The sequence below is a fragment of the Vulpes lagopus genome, chromosome 4 (assembly GCF_018345385.1).
Source record: "Vulpes lagopus strain Blue_001 chromosome 4, ASM1834538v1, whole genome shotgun sequence".
In the NCBI taxonomy this organism is placed as follows: Eukaryota; Metazoa; Chordata; class Mammalia; order Carnivora; family Canidae; genus Vulpes; species Vulpes lagopus.
The window spans coordinates 116,764,971-116,782,505 of NC_054827.1; the positions used below are offsets into that span (position 1 = coordinate 116,764,971).

General features: G+C 52.2%; 1 protein-coding gene across 5 annotated transcripts in view; it reads right to left on the reverse strand.

The window, feature by feature from the left end:
• IL16 (interleukin 16) overlaps positions 1–14,561 on the reverse strand; it is a 102,216-nt gene extending 87,655 nt beyond the window's left edge. For 2 of the 5 annotated variants that reach the window (XM_041753170.1, XM_041753167.1), the window contains exon 1: positions 14,057–14,073. Coding sequence is in view for 1 of the 5 variants with exons in the window: in XM_041753168.1 (XP_041609102.1) it covers positions 14,136–14,175 (40 nt within the window). In the remaining 4 variants the exon portion in view is untranslated. Of the gene's footprint in view, positions 1–14,056; positions 14,077–14,135 lie in introns of those variants that run through there. The other 3 variants (XM_041753168.1, XM_041753166.1, XM_041753169.1) reach the window with 3 other exon arrangements.
• Between the last annotated feature and the right edge of the window lie 2,974 nt (positions 14,562–17,535).

Consider the following 17,535-nt stretch of genomic DNA (forward strand, 5'->3'; position numbering starts at 1 on the left):
TCTCCTGCTCCTGGGGCTCGCCCACCACAGCCCGGCTGGACTGGCCACTGTGTGCTCAGAGGCCAAGGAGAAGAAAGGAGACGAAAGGCCCACGAGCTTGGGGGCCTGCCTGCCCTCCCCAACCTTTCTGTTGCTCTAGCTCTTCTGATCCATTTAAGAAAAGGCAGGAAGAGAAAGAGATGAACTCATGGCCTACTTAGTCTACAATCTCTGCCACAGATAAAGGCCACCATGTTGGAAGAGAAGATTGGACTTAAAATGCTCTCCCTACACATCTCCATTCCAAATCCTACCCATTGGCTCATGAAACTTTGTAAATCTTCTCTTGCCATAAGAATTTACATTTTACATCATAATGCATACCACACAAACACATATAAGCTGTGTATGTATATAAGTGTTTATAAACAAACACACTGTGTACATAAACACATATAACAAAAACAGAAGTTTTATGAAATAATACCCTTACCATGATGTAGTCAAGTAAAAACATGACAGAGATAGTATAAAATGGATTTCGCCTGGAACCTGATGCATTCTGATAAACTCGATTCTTTTATTTTTCTTTTAAAACAAGGCTGGTCTCAAAGCACTGAATTGAGTTCCAATGCACAAGTGGGTTGTGTTTGAAAACCTCTCTTCTAAAGTGCTCTCTGATTTCCCAAAACAATTTCACATGGGAGTATTTGCTGTGATTTCTTACTTAGCTCCATTCTTCTGAGCCACTGACTTTTTGTGTGAACACAGAGATTTCACTGCATTTGCTTGTCTTCACGCAGATTTAGGAGCTGCGATGGATTGTGAAAGCCCCTGTTCCTTTTGTTACAGGTGGAAGAAGGAGGAAGGGGCTCACATGTGCTCTAGATTTGCTTTGCCAGAGGAGGGGGCCACAGGGAGCATGCACTAATGTTGGCTGTCCCCACAGTGAGGACAGCTTCAGGACCTTTGGGAGAGTGTGTCTGGGGGGGCCACCTCTAGCTGACTGGCAGAGCAGCCATGTCCCTGCTGCTATAAGAGCCATAGAGCATTTCTGGCCAGCTGTGCCTGCAAGCCTCAGCCAGAGCAAGTCCTATGGAGAGTCCCATCTGTGGGTGGTCCCAGTGCCGGGGTCACCGTGTGGAATCACCGCCAGCCCCGGGCGGCACACCCAGCGCACACCCTGCCTTCCAGCATCTCCGAGTGTGGTGAGCGTAGCAGCTCCCCGTGGGCTCCTCTCCAAGTGGTGCCTCCCCCCTTATCTGCTCTGCAGTCTTTGCTGCTGAGAGCCTCAGCACTTCAGCGGTACGCGGGGCACCTTGCCTGGCTTACAGGACAACAGAGATTTGTCCTTATTTCAGCTGGAATCCAAGAGAAAAGCTTGAAATACATTCTTGTTTCAAGCTGTCTTCTTAACCACACTCCAAGCTCTCAGAACTATTTGTTTAGTTTGCCTCCCTGGATATGAGTGTGTTGCTATCTGCGCTAATTTGTGTCTTTTAGGTCAAAAAAAAAAAAACTTACATGTGGAAAATTTATTGCCAGCCTGAATGGACAGTGTAAATACAAGGTACGAAACTGTTACAGTTAAGGTTGTGTTGATGCTGTTATTCACTTATCGAGGCAACAGCTTCCTGAGATTCACTGTGTGTCACTGGTGATGTGTCGAGGAGGAAGGCAAGGGCTTTCACAGCCCGCTGGAGAAGATGGATGTGTCGGTGGAGATGGCTCCTCGTGCGGGGAGTTTATGATACAGGTTTGAATCAAGTGCTACCATCTGCAGTGACTTGATAAATGGCCTCACCAAGGAATTGGCCCATGAGCCGAGGCTGGAAAGCCGAATGAGAGTTTCCTACCTAGAGGAAGGAAGGCAGACGGTGCCGAGAGAACTCATTTCACATTGAGAGAACTGCATGCACAAAGGGAGAAAGCCTTAAAAGACCCTGCTGTCTTCGTATCAGCAAATCTCTTGGTGGCCCTGGAGCCCCAGGAGTGTGACCAGGAAGCAAAGGGACCAAATTGCCAACTCAGGTGATGAGATAGGGGATAAAGGAATGAGGACCCCCATCGTGCTGGTGAGTGGATTTCATTTCCGAGTGCACCCTCCTCGCTTCACCTCCCCCCCCCCAAGCCCTGAGGCCACCTGGGCCCCAGAGAAGGTGAGGCTGCCAAGGGCAGGTCCCACGTTCCCGGACTGCCTGCTGCGCGAATGACTCTAGTCTTGACTGTTTACATGTTTCATGAAAGATTTCAGTTCTAAAGAGGTTCCTATGGATAGAAAGAGCTAGAAAACACCTACTCTGAGTAATTATAGCCCTACAATTTCACCCAGTAAAGGTACAACTTCATCTTTGTGCTTAGTCAATGCAGATGTTTGCTAGGCATGTTGCACAGCAGCTGAGAGTATAGATTTCAGAGACTGGGTTGGAAGGGTTGATGTCCTGGGAGAGCCACTTTCTAGCCAAGTGATCCTGGGCACATCACCTCATCTCTTCGTTCTGGAGACACACTACCTAAGCCAGGGCACTGAGAGGCTCCAACAACATGCCACACGCAGAGACTGAGTGCAGTGCCAGGGCAGAAAGATGCACCAGAGCGGCTGGGGGCAGGGATGTGACAGGAGCATCACTGAGCACCTGAAAAATCAAAGTAGGGGCTTCACGGAGGTGCCTGGCCCACCCTGACAGCTCCTGACCCATCCCATCTGGCAGATTGGAGGGGCCTTCCACTGGGGTCGTAAACACTGAGCACCACTTAACTGCAGGACATGAGGGGACAGCCAGAGAGAGGGCTAGAGTGGAAGGCTCCTCTCATTCCCAGGCGCCCTGGGGAGAGGGGGTAGCCTCAGGGCTGGGCTCCTGGGATGAAGTGCTGCCCTTGAGGGGCTCAGCCTGAAATGAGGTGATTTCATCCATCAAGAAAAGGAGGGATGGATGCTTCCCTGTTTGGACAGAGAGCGAGGAAATCAGTTGGGTTGCCACATCCTCCAACCAAGCAGCAAGCACGGTCATCAGTCCACGGACCGCCTGCCCTGGGAATCAGTGGCGGACTGACTCCAACAGTGCAGTGACTGGCGGAGAGACCGCCCTGCCTGTGGTCAAGGTCAGAGATGCCTGAGCTCCCCATACACCTGGGGGAGGAGGGGCCTGGCAGCAGCGGGAAAGCCTCCTCCGGGTGCCTCCCCCTTTTTCCCACCCTCTCCCACCCTCTGCTTCTGCTGCAGCCCCTGCACCGAGGAAGAGGAGGACCCAGCTGACAGCTAGATGGCCCAGACCCAGAAGCCCCCAGGGAGGCAGAGCAAGGACAGGGGACACAGGAAGCCCCTACCCCCCATACCAGCCTCCGAAGCTGCTTCCTCCTCACATCACTGGGCACCATGGTGGCACGCGACTCCCACCCAAGCATTCTGGCTTCTGTTGTGTCCCCACCCCAGCACAGCTTCCAAATATGACACTAAGTCCCAGCACCAAGACCCTCCCCCACACAGATGAGAGAGGCCAGTCTCCTGGACAGAGCCTGAAGGACATTCACCCACGTGGGCCCACCTACCTCCCTGCACACCTCCCCCAGGGCTGCCACCTCTCACTTTTCTCTCTGATGGCCCAGCAGAGACAGAGACACCACCTACCTGGGACAGCCTGGGGCTTCCGCCTGGGTTAGAGCTGGGGGAGAATGAGAAACAGACTTCTTTCCTCACACAGAGGTCAGTCTCTGGGTCTGATCCCAGGCTCTGAGGCTCTGAGTCAGACGCTGCCTTCACCACCTGCTCTGGACAGGTGACTCAGGGCAAATGTGTCCAACCTGGCACGGTTTGCTCAAAGACTCCCGACCTGAGCCATCTGATTTCTCCACATGAAACACCTTGGTCTGATAGGGAGGCTGCCAGCACTGAGAAGCTCAGCCCCAGAACAAAGTCCACCATCTGCTGGACTGGAGAGGAGGCCAGCCCAATCCAGAACCCCAGGACCCCAGCAAGATTCCTTGTTTCTGGCTTAGCCTTCCTTGGACAACCTAGAAGAGGCTGGAGGCTGGGAAGGTATGAAACATTACTTGGGGTGTACACTGTGCCTGGCATGCTGCGAGGAGCTTTACATTAACATCGGCTCACACAGTCTTGCCTCCAATCTAGCAAATATTATCATACCTATCTTACAGGTGAAAACAATCACAACACACAAATTCGTTGAACACCAAAACCTGGTGCCCTTGGGTTACAGCCCATCACTGGCTCAGCAACTCCCCTGAGGTTACCCAGCCAGGAGCCTAAATCCAGATCTGCCCAATGCCAAAGCCCATGCTCTCTATGGCACCACATTGCCTCTCTGTCCCTAAAATAAAAAACCGGTTCTCAGGAGCAGGGGCTGATACAACTCAGTGCTTCTCAAAGTCTGGTCCCCAAGCCAGCAGGATGAGCACCGGCGGCTAGAAATGCAGATTCTCAGGCATGTCCTAGTCCTCCTGAATCAGAGGCTGTGCAGTGGGGCCTGGCACTCTGCTTCAGCAAGCCCTCCAGGTGATTCAAGCATGAGGACCTAGGACGTGATGCACACAGAACATGTGGAGCACCGTAGCACAAAGGGACAAGGCACTTCTGTTTCTCCCCTTGGGATGATTGCCTTGTGACCAGGGTGCTTCCTCCCACATATCCCCTTCTAAGGTGGCATTCAGCCCATCTGCCCCCTAAAGAGCCTCCCACACGCACGTCCTCAGCACAGCCTCTGTGAGTTCTTGGTGTGCGCCAGGCTGGGATGTCTGAGTGGCCCTCTCTTTGGAAGAATGGAATGTGCTCCAGCGCTCACCAGCAAATGTCTCAGGGTCCGCTGGGGGCTTTAATGAGCGTGTAGGTGCAACCCGTGGGAAGCCCTTGGAATGCAACGTGGAGCTGCAGAGGACCAGCTGCTGCCAGGGCAGCCAGGCCCACAGTCGCATGGATGCATGTTGGAGACAGAGCTGTCTTTGTCTGTGGGTATTGGGGACAGTTCCACTTTGCAGGGCTGAGTCTGGGGGTGGGGGCAGCGGAGGAACTTCTCAAGGGCAGGGAATGGAGGCCTCCGTCAGTGCCATGTTTTCTGTTCATATGCACAGACTCTCTCCATTCCCGGGTGCAGTGCAGCTGGCAGCAGCTCCTAGGGCTCACAGTCTGGCAAAAAGGTTGGGACTGACGCAGTACCCCAGGCCTCTGGAGGCCAGCCTCACCCTTCCCAGATCCCACAGCCTCCCTCGGACACCAGGCCTAAGCCCCCCATCACCTGTGCCTGAATCCAGTTCCCACTTTGTCCTACTATCGGATGACCTGTCTTGCTTACCTCTCAGAAGGCAAATTCATTGCAAAGTGTAGGAGAAATCCTGCCCAGATCCTTACTGACATAGGGTGGAAACTATTGCATCTGTGTCCTCCAGGACCTCCTCTAGAAAAAGGACAGACTCCCCATCACTGCCTAACACTCCACAGGCCAGCTCGCTGTGTGCCAGCAGCAAGAGAGGAAGAAGCAGGCAGGACGAACTGGGGCAGCTGGTGGCACGCCTCACTCAGCCAAGGTCTTACTATGGGATCGTGGTCATGTTTCAGCTTTAGCTCACTCATCTGCCAAATGGGATGAGCACAGTGCTCCTGAGGGATGGGCCAAGAGAAGAGGAAGGACCCCCCAGCGACAATGCACATGTGCACCTTCCATCTGCGTTTTAATCTCCCCTTAGCATGAAAACTGAAGCTCACCTCCATGCGATCGCCTCTGTGCACTGGCACCCGCACACGCTCGTGCTCACGCACACACACATCCCCATTTTTAGTTACGTAAAGACTGGCAGGCATCTGCAGACGTCTGTCCATGTGTTAGATGTGGATGAGCACTCAGCTTCCTTCTGCCCTGTCATCAACCCTATGAAGCAGATTCTACATCTATACCCATTTCACAGATGGAGAAACTAGGACTTGGGGAAGGAGCAGCTCACCTTCCTGGGGCACGCAGCTGCTGGCAGCCAAGCAGCACATGAACCCCCATCTGTGTGCCTCACACCCTCTGGATACGTCCACGGGTGACACTGCCCACGAGGTCTTGGAAGAGGCGAACATTCCAGGGGGAAAGCTGTGCACCTTGTCCTTCCAGCGGTGGAGCCCAGATATCTTCAAGCCATCGTGATGCCAGCCAGAGTTTCACGACCAATGACTGTAAACTAATGCACGGAGCACGTTGACGTCGTGGCTGAAAGTGACCAGACCCTTCTGCACGTAGGCTCGGGATGAGCGCCACTGACCAGGAGGCCTTTCCCACAGGTTTGCGTGGAGAGCCGGCGTCTTCTGGGATTAGACCATGAGTTCTATTTATGACATGATGTTTCTATTTATTTTGTTTTTGAAACTTGATGTCCACATTTTCTTCTGATACTTTCCCTCTTTTTTTTTTTAAATTATAAAAGTAATACATATCTGCTATAGCAAGTCAAAATATTCAGAAGGCAAAACGAAAAGTGCGTTCACGGGGTCATCTGTTCTGGTCAAAAAGCAGCCAAATCAAGAGGATCGTGGTTGGAGTCACGTCACGGGTGAGACCACAGCTTCTGCCCTGCCCCCTCCGGGAGCTTAGGCCACTCCCTTCCGAGCCTCACTATTCTCCTCTGCAGAATGGGAATGACAATCCAGCAGTTGCTCCCCTGGGCCCAAGGAAGGACCTACCTAGTATTCTTTAAAAACCCTCCGGAGTTCTTCACACTGTGAAGTTGAGGCCCTGAGGACTATCCCAGAGGTCTTACTTGCTGTAACAATTATCACTGACTTCCATGTAGACCCTGTTGCTCTCCTTCCGGCCTTCTCTCACTTCTCCATTCTGGGCTTGGCACCCTTTCAGGGTCACAGCCATTGCTGATATGCAGTGTGATGAGAACTGGGGCCCACAGCCCATCCTGCTGGCATGCAGGCCGTCCCTGTGCCAACAATGCCCAAACCCATGTCTTTAGCCTTGGATTTGCTTCTGAGTCAGGAACTCTTTTTTCCTGCCACCTGCTTAGCATCTCCACCTTGGGACTGACTGGTGATGCCCAAAACTCACACCAGGAGCAGCACTGTTGATCAACCCCAGTTCTGACCCTCCACGTACCACCCTATTCATCAGCCATTCTTGTTGGCCCTCCTGGCAGGAGACACCCCTACTGCACCCCCTTCCTCTCATCTCCACTGCCAGGGCCCTGACTCCACGGCCCTGCTGCTCCCCTCCCAGCTGGGCTTCTGGCTCCTGCTTGGATCTCCATGTTCCTTTCTACAAAATAACCCATCACAGTTTTGTGGGATTTGGTAGGTGGGTTATGTCCTGTGTGCGCCCTTACACCACCGTATGGAAAAGTGTATTGCTCCACTAAAAGTGTCCTGTGCCCCCACATATTCACCCAAGACTTTGCATTGCTTTTTACAAATCAAATCCCAATGCCTTACCATGTCTCAAAAGATTGACATGCCCTTGCCCCTGTTCGTCCTCCCTTTCCTGAACAAGCCGAGTCCCTGTCACTATAATGTGTTTGTCCAAACTGCTCTCTGCTTCCAGATCCTCATATCCTAAATGTGACCTTTCCTGTCCATCTAAACTAGTGCCCAGGCACTCCCCACTACACCCCCTTTTTTCCTTCCTCATAGAACCTGTCACTATCCGAAGGTGTTCTTGGCCTGTTGGGGACCTTGTGTACCACCTATCCATCCCCTCCAGAGCACAAGCGCCCCAAAGAGAGATCGTCAGCTTCGTTCACTGCAGCTTCCCAGCTCTAGGACGTTCCTGGCCCATAAGGGCTCAATAAACATTTACCGAATGAATCAACCCACAGCTGAACGAATAAATAAGTGACTAATGCCATGTAATAAGCTTCTACATTTGTTTGTATTTTAGAGCCTACAAAGAGCTCTTACAGATATTTTCTTAATCAAATGAATCCTATTAGGTACAGATTTAAATGGAACTTAAGAAACGTGCTCACTCTCTGTCCCGGTTCCCTGAAGCTCACAGATTAAGAAACAGTGGGAACGTCTCTCCGAGGGAAGAGAGTCTATTTCTAAGAGCTCCGATAATCCTGTGGGTTGGACAGGCACATGGTTTCATCCACGGCCACGGTGTGAAAAAAGAGAACTTGGAGACACAGCGTTGACTTTGTGCACACGCCTCCTGCGGGCCCGACGCCGTGCCGAGCGCTGTCGACACAGGCTCCAGCCCCACGATGAACCTGTGCAGTGGGTGCCATGGGTTATCCCTATTTCCCTGCCGAGGCCAGGGACAGAGCAGAAGCACGGCAGCCAGGTGACTTTCTCAAAGCTCAGAGCCAGGATTTGAACCCAGGGCGATCTGACAACAGAGTCCAGGCAGCCCATCCACAAACCCAAGCTGAGTAAATAAACCGAGCTGAGCCATCTGGAAATCCCAGCCACACCAGTCCGCCCAGCACAGGGTGGGCTCAGAAAGGGTTACGCACCACGGCGGGAGGGAGCGGTCCGTGCTGGTGGTGCTTGCTCGAGGCCAAGATGAGGACTGTTGGCACAGCACGCCTCCCCTCCACCTGGCCTCCAGAAACAGCCAGGTAAGAACAACAGCACCCGGGGCCCCGGAGCGGCTGTTTCCGCGCAGCAGGGCCTTGGCAGGACTGCTGTGCTGTGTTGGTTGGGGTGTGCCCTCCTAGAAGGGTGCGGAAGCTGCCGAGCCCCTGTCTTCTGCATCTCTGACAGGACACCAGGGGTCCCCCAGCCCGTGTGCCTGGCCCCGCCCCTCTCCGTGGAGCAGGACAGCCAGACCCCCTGCCCCCTGTCTGCCCACACAACCATCTGAGGAGCGTGGCTTCCTGCCTTGCCTCAGAAAGCAACATTTGTAAAGATGAAGAAATCCCTACTTTCCTTTCTTAATTTGTTATTGTCATGACATGACTGACTCAATAAGCAAAAATGTAAGATCCTTGCCCGGGGTCACAGGCTTGTCTCCCCCAGCACGCCTGATGTTCCTCCAGAGGCTCCCGCCTCCTCCCACCTCCGCACCTCGGGGCACGCACGCCACGCTGTCCCAGGCCCCTGCCTCCAGGCCAATGCTTGGGCAGTTTTCAAGGTTTGGCTTGGAGTCACCTCCTCTAGGAAGTCCTCCTTGTCATTCCCCCCAACTCACTGAAACAGGAGCTGCCCTGCTCTGGGAGTCCAGGGCTCTGGTTTTCAGCCCCAGGATGCTGCTGACTGGCTGTGTGACCAGGGGTGAGCCACCCCCTCTGCTGAGCCACAAGTTTCCACATTGTGGAAGGCGTTTTAGAAGACTTCAGTGCAGGGGCACCTGGGTGGCTCACTGGTTGCATCTGCCTTTGGTTCAGGGTATGATCCTGGGGTCCTGGGATCGAGTCCCGCTTCAGGCTCCCCGCAGGGAGCCTGCTTCTCCCTCTGCCTGTGTCTCTGCCTCTCTCTGTGTGTCTCTCATGAATTAATAAAATTTTTTTAAAAAAGAAGACTTCATTGCGAATGCTCTCACCACCTGACACCTGACATCTGGTGGTGGTTCAGCAAATACTAGCACTGCCTTCCTCCCTCCCCATCCCATCACCCGCAGTGAACCCAGTGCCATCCACAACCGGAGGGATAGAAGGACCCCAGGGCCGGGGCAGGAGCCAGATCCCTGCCCTCAGTCCCTCTCCGTTTCTGCCCCAGACCACCCTAGCACATCAGACAGTTGAGAGCACACATCCCTCCTACAATCCTATCCTCCTTGGCTGCTTCTGCCTTCATCTCAGTGGAAGAGGCACATGCTCCCCCAGTGCCCGGGCCCATCTGCACAGCAGCATGCAGTACACGGGAGCTCTCGTGGGAACAGCTTGGCTCCCATCACCCTCACTCAGGATCACGGAGGTCCCACGTGAGGCCCGAGCACGCACCTATGTACGCACACGGAGCCTTGCCATGGTTCTCCCCACCAGCCAAGGGTCCAGCTCCCATGACAGGGCACCTGCTCCATCTCCTCTGTCCTGGCCTCGTACCAAGCCCACTCTCAGACCCCAGTGCACCAGCCCTAACCGCATGCCCAGAGACACCCTGCGTCAGCACCAGCATCCTCCCTCCTGCCCAGCCTAACCTGCTGCTGGGTGGGGCTCCCTCAGGGCCTCAGCCTAAGCCGGCACTCGGTTCTGCCCCTGTGGCCGAGGCAGGACAAAGCAGGTACTGTATGTTATTAAACTACATGATTAAATTTAGTGACACATCATATATCATTAGTAAAAACCAAACGCAACTGAGAAGGGGCTTGGGAGAGCTTTCTGGGGGCAAAGTTCTGCATCGTGCCCAGAGTTGGTCTTACACAGCCGTGTCCATTTTTCAAAATCAATAGAATGGCACATTTTAGATACACACATTTCAGCATAGGTGCACTTTATCTCAAAAAAGAACAGTGAGCAAATACTGAACTCAGATTAATTACATACACACTGAAGTGTTTAGAGGTGAAGGGTAGTGATGCCTAAAACTTATTCGGAAACATATCCAAAAACTGAGATGGGTGCATGGATGGGCAGACAGACGACAGGATGGATGGACACGCGATGAGACAAGTAGAGTGAAATGTTACTTGGAGAATTAAAGCAGTGGGGTGTGCCCACTGACCACAGTTCTTTCCACTTTTTTGTATGTTTGAACGCCTTTTTATTGTAATATTTTGGAAGAAATGCAATTGAGAGCAAGCTCGAGAATCCATGATTTGGGGGAATGGGTAAACCAGTTGTGGCACAGGCATCTGATGTGGGTTTCTGGGGCCAGAGAGCTGGAGGTTCGGCTAACTCTGCAGGAACCGACAAGCCCCACCGTCCAGGAACAGGATGCGTGCATGTGAGGGTCGCCGTTGACGCGGCTCGGCCACAGGACCTGCAGAACGCCGAGGACACGGGCTTTAGAAACAGACCTGCCTCAGCTCGACTCTGTGTGGCTGCCTCATTTCTATTCACCTGTAAAGACAACCGTGTTCACCTCCCAGGGGCATGGGGAAGGTCAAAGCAGCCTGTGCCTGGTGCTGGGGGATGCTCAGGAGGGAGAGAGGCCGGTGTCACAGAGACGCTTCCAGGATGTGCACCTGGGGGCCGGCGCCCCAGGTGTGGGGAACACAGGTGAGTGACTCATGCTCACAGAGGAGGGTCTTGAGGCCTCTCCCCTCCAGCACAAGCTTGTATTTCCTGAGCTAACAAGTCACCATGATTATTTTTCTTAAATGCTGCAGAGAAAACAGATAGGTGGGTGTATACTGAAAATGCTCACAGTGGCTCATAAGCTGGTGAGATTTGAGGTAGTTCTTTTTTCTCATCCCTGCCCTACGAGGTTCTGTTCCCTTTACCTAAAGCTTGATTCCCCACCCCTACCCCCACCCAACTCCTGCACATCCTTCAGAAAACAGCTCAAACAGCACCCCTGCAGGGAAGCCCCCCTGACCCACGGGTTAGTTCCCCATCAGAGCACTCCAACGCACCTAACCCTCTTTCTCTGTAGATTTACACACATCTGGGTAAATGTCCAGCCTCATGACACCCATTAGATCTCCAGAACCCAGCCTAGTGCCTGCAACCTAGAATGTTCTTTTTTTTTTAAGATTTTATTATTTATCTATTTATGAGAGACACAGAGAGAGAGAGGCAGAGACACAGACAGAGGGAGAAGTAGGGTCTCTGTGGGAAGCCCAATATGGAGCTTAATCCCAGGACCCTGAGATCACAACCTGAGCCACCCAGGCATCCCAGCCTAGAATGTTCTAAATAAATGGCTGACAATGAGTTCTAAATGCTTGAGAAAGTGACTTCATTCTTTGCAGCTTGAAACAGAAATAGGAAATGGGTGGTAGGATGGGGAGGGCAATAAGGTAGACTCAGTACATCCACACTTGTCTTGGGTGACACCACGTAGCTCTCAACTATCAAAGAAGCATGGCAGTCCCTCAGATGGCTTTACTTCTCCCTTGATCACAGACCCCACTCCTGATGCTCCAGCCCCACACAGAGCCTCCCTCTGCAAACCCTCCCTGCCCACGCCAGTCATGGAGAGGCACAAGGGTCTCCCGGTCCTGGGATTCCATTTCCAGCTGAAGGAAAGGAGGCACCTGCAGAGGACATCATGTGACCGCTGGTTGGGTAGATAAGCGAGCGCTACGTCATGTGCTCAGAATGTGTATCTGTGAGATGGAAGGACTAGAAGCCTTCTTAGAGGCAACTCTCCTCCAGCAGCCTTCATCTACCTTCTAGACAGGGACAGTGAGCCCCCTGGTACGGAAACGGGCTTCCCCGGGTCATGTTGCACTGTAAGGATCTAACTGGACAGGTGTCTGTGCATTTAACCCTCAATTATCCTACAGCTGAACTCAGAGAATGGGACTTATTCATCACTATTAAGTGACATTATAGGGTGTCTCCCAGATCAGCTCCCAGACCCAGGACCAAGGTGCTTATTTCCACAGCTGATGAAGAGCCACTTGTAACAGTCAGAGTCTCTTTCCAAGAATGAACCTCTGCTGAAGACAGATGCCTTGCCCCAGGCTGTACCCTGATCCTAGGGCAGCCCACAGGCATGATGGGTCATTGCAGGTGTACAAAACCCATGGGATCAGCTGGATCATAGCTGCATCCTGCCCAGCATCTCCTTCTGGGAGAAGGACACACAGATGGTGTCCCCAAACACACTCTCCAATGACCTTCCTACACGAATTGCTGTCTCAGAGGCTTACCAGGAAACCCACCCACTCATGGCAATGTGGCCAGGGACACAAAGCGGCAAGGCCTCCCCAGAAATAAAATGGTTTCACCAAATATTGAGCACCTACTGAATACCAGATCAATCCCAGCCCTTGACGACTCCCCAGTAAATGCACCCATGTGGTCCATAGCCAAAGGGAGGCATTCTGAAGGCTAGGCCCCCTGGCTGCAAGAGAGAGGGTGCATGGCTGCCTGGCCATGGAGGGCTCCCTCCATCCCCAAGCCCTGAGTGCTCTGTGAGGGCTGCCGTGGCACCATAGGGGAGGAGCATGTACAGGTGCTGCCCTATTCTGGGTGTCACTCATACGATGCTCTGGCCATCTCCATGTGTGATCTCCGTGATTGCTTCTATAGTCCCAAGAGGTAGGAATGAACTCACAATATCTGTTTTGCAGAGGAGGAAACCGAGCCTTGGAGAGGTTGAATGCCTTCCCCCAAACCAACTAGCCTGTGCATCACAGCGCCAAGACTGCATCCCGGGTGGCTGGACCCCACAGCCTGGTTCTTGGTCCCCATGTCCCACTGCCCTCCTCCAGACTTCAGAGATGCTTTGATGCAACCTAACCAATTGGCCTCTGGGCTCTGGCTCTATTGTCCATATCTCCCTGGAGCTGGAACACTCAGAGTGTGCCTTTGACTTGTCTCATTCCCCCTTTTTAAAGAAAACCATGTGTTTACTCTCTGATGCCAAAGTTACAACAGGGCTGAAGCTTTGCCAGTGTTAACTTTAAACGTTGGGCAGAGGGGTTAAAACCCTCCCTGGTGCCTGTTTATTTGTGTTTCCAGAGCAAAAGGAGGTCGGCTAAAGAAATGATCTCGGATCTACTGGGCTGTCCCTGCAAGAAGGCAGGGAGTCTGGCCAGGGGACTCAGGCCCCTCCCAGCCTCACCTCTGTCCTCCCCGTGCCCAGCTCTACAAGGCTCAGATGGTCCCCTGCTCCATTCTCCCCAGACACCAAGCAGCTCCCTCTCCTGTCCTGTTTCCTGCTGGGACCAGAGCTCAGCGGGTGGGGACCCTGACAGCTGCCCATTTAGATACTGATGTCCCTGCCCCTGCTCGTTGAGAGCCACACTCACAGAGGAAGCGAGGGCTCATAAAAGCCAACCGCCCCGGCTGTTCTCATCCCCTCGGGGAACCTGCCCTCACCCGTCACCTCTCTGCCAAACAGCCTAGAGAGCACACAGGCAGCTCTGCAAGGACAATGCAGACAGACAGAGATGTGTCCTGCTGCGCCACACGTGCACGCACACGGGTGAGCGCGCACGCGCACAGACACACACACACACACACACACACACACACACACACACACACACACGCTCTATGGCATTATCAAAATCATGCTTTTCCATACCCCTCCGGGAGGATGTCAAGAAGAGGCAAGCCTTCCATCCCCAGCTCCGCGGGAGCCCCCGAGAAGAAGCTGCACTCACCATTCTCCCTCCGAGGGAAGATTCTCTTCTGCAAACTCATGCCGTGCAGGGCTTTGAGGATGGGGCTGAGCCAAAAAGCCCCTCAGAGCCCCAGCCAGATTGAGAAGTCCCGGGGATCACCGGCAGCTCCTGGGCAGGGAATATTTGAATAGGAGTTAAAACTCCGAAGTAGCTCCTCGTTAGAACTGGTTTTCCCCCCGGCAGGGAGGGAGGGAAAAAAAATCCCTTTCCCTCTGCCAGCAAATCTTTAAAGTCTCACAACGGTTGCTTCCAACCCCTGCCTTTCTTGCGAAGCAAATGTTCATGAAGGCAATGTTATTTCACTGAATCAAGCCCTCAGATCATAAGCCTTTTCCTGTACCACAAACAGAAATGTAAAACCTCAAACTTTCCTTTGGACTCAGACTCTGTTGGGAGCGGACTGAACACAACCCTCTCTGAGGTCGAATGTATGGAAAATGTGCTAAACGGTTTAGATCATCCCGAGCACTGGACTCGGCTCCCCACCTCCCAACTTTTTTTTTCTTCGTTTTTTAAATGAGTTCTGGTGTGTTTATGTAATTGCAAGGGACAAACACAACACCTAAAATCTCTGCCCAAAGTTGAAGTGATTCATTTTCTCCTTCACACACACACACACACCACACACAAACACAGCGCCTGTTTAATCCAAGTGAAAACGCCTTTCATAAAATCTGCTAAGGGCTTGGGCAGAGCGGCTGGTGGTGAATGCAGCCTGTGTCCCCAGAAGGGCAGTTGGGCTCCGGGGAAGGTGGAGGCTGCCTTTCATCAGAACAAACAGAAGGCACTCTGACTCCCGCCCGAGTCGGGACAAGCAAGCATAATAGAAAAGTGGGCACGAGCCCTGGCTAACTGGGCTGTAAAAATGTTTTCTGCCCACTGTACCCAATTTCCCCTGTTTGCCTTCTCATACCAGGAGATTTTATTTTTAGACTTGGACAAGATGTACTATTATTTTAAGTGACCGACTTGATTGCTGGGTTATATAAATCCTTGGATTCCCCACCGAAAAGACCAAAAGAATATACAATAAGTGGCAAAGAGTCAGAGCTGGAAGCTGGGGAAGAATGTGATGGTTTTGGGAACGCAGACATAGATGATTGGACTGAAAGGAAAGCCTGATCAATCAGATAGGGAGAAAAACCCACCAGGGAAGCAAGCGACACAGACCTGGTCCAGGTCCGGGGTTACCTGTCACCTGCCAAGAGCCCCCAGTCTTCCCAGGTTAGGCCCCAGCCATGGCCACCACCGCCAACAGCCCTGGACCAGGGTCAAGGCCACCACGGCTCAGGTCCTTGGAGTCAAAGGCTCCCAAGTTACCACCACTGTGCTCAAACCACCCCCAGGTCACGATGGTCCCTCTACCAACACATATACCCCACGTTTTCCCATAAATAATCATTCTTCAGACCAGTGCCACAGGTTGCCAGAAAAACCTCTGCTGTCAGCACCTGGAGTAGGAACAGCTCCCTGACAGTCATCCCCATCCTGGGATGAGGGTTGGGATCCGGGCTGGCGTGGCCCCACTGCCCGCCCTACCTGGCCCTGAGCAACCAAGCAACAGCCCAGGTCCCGAAGCCGCAGGACACTGGGGCTCTGTCACCAGCACCGCAGGGACCAGAACCTGGCCTTGCCTCCTAGCAGGACACGGCCATAGCAACACAGAGAGACAGGGCTACGTAAACAGGGAACGCTTAGCAGAAATTAAAATGATGCGATAAAGTAAGATTTACTATCATAGAAAGATGTCTGCATTATATTGCCTCATGAAAAGAATAGGGTGAGAACTGCAGAGTGTATGCTCTATAGATGTGAAAGAAGATTAAATATGGAGAAGTAAAATTATGGGTATTTTCCTCTACGAACTTCCCAGTGTCCATGCTGATACCCCCACAATTCAGGGAGCAGCTATAGCTTTCCATTCATACCACCTAGAGCATGGTAGAAAAATTTTTAATTAAAAATAATTTTTCTGGGCAGCCTGCGAGGCCCAACAGTTTAGCGCCACCTTCAGCCCAGGGCCTGATCCTGGAGACCCGGGATCAAGTCCTGCATCGGCTCCCTGCGTAGAGCCTGCTTCTCTCTCTGCCTGTGTCTCTGCCTCTCTCTCTCTCTCTCTCTCTGTCACTCATGAATAAATAAATAAAATCTTTTTTAAAAATAATAATAATAATAATTTCGCTTTAAAAAAAATATTTTTTTAATTGAGTCACTGGCTTTAGAACTTAGTCCTAAGTAGATTTTTGTAAAGTTGATAGTGAGGACTATAATTTTGAAAGTCATGGCTTTTGATCATATGAATTAAGCCTTTGACAAAGGAGTTTTTATTCGGGGTGGTAGGCAGATTATTGACCCCTACATAAAAGGTCCACATCCTGTAGGAGGAATCTTTGAATGTGTTATGGTCCTTGGAGGGGGAGTTAAGGTTGAAGATGGAAATGAACTTGCTGATCAGCTGACTTTAAGATAAAGGGATTATCCTGGATTGCCCAGGTGGGACCCATGTAATCAGAAGGGTCTATGAATGTGAGGGGGAGAGGCAGAAGAGGGGGTCAGAGTTCGAGAAGCCACAGTGCCAGCTTTGACAACAGAGGATGGGGCCATGAGCCACAGATGCAGCCACGAGCCACAGATGTAGCCATGATGCACAGATGCAGCCACAAGGTACAGATGCAGCCACCAGGCACAAATGCAGCCATGAGCCACAAATACAACCATGAGCCACAGATGCAGCCATGAGGCTCAGATGCAGCCATGAACCACGAATGCAGCCATGAGCCACGGATGCAGCCATGAGTCATGAATGCAGTCACGAGCCACAAATGCAGCCACGAGCCACAAATGCAGCCACAAGCCACAAAGGCAGCCACAAGGCACAGATGCAGCCACGAGCCACAGGTGCAGCCACGAGCCATGAATGCAGCCATGAGCCACAGATGCAGCCATGAGACACGGATGCAGGTGGCCTCCAGAAGGAAATGGAATCCCCCTCCAGTCTCCAGAAGGGAACACAGCCCTGCCAATACCTTGACTACAGTCCGGGAAGACCCTTCTACACTTCTGACCTCAAGAACGACAAGATAATGACTTTGTATTGCTTTAAGCCACCACTTTTGTGGTGATTTCTTACAGCAGCAATCAGAAACTACTATGTTTGAGTTTGTTTTCATTTTGTTTTCATTTTGTTTTCCTCGATCCTGAAAGCTTGCCTTTGACTACAAACAGCAAAGTCTGGAGGAGTCAAAGCACAGTATTTACATAAGCTCACAGATTTGGGAAAAGCCATGTGATGATGAAAAAACAGTTGCCTTCTTGGAGCGCCTGGGTGGCTCAGTCGGCTAAGCATCTGCCATTGGCTCAGGTCGTGATCCTGAGGCCC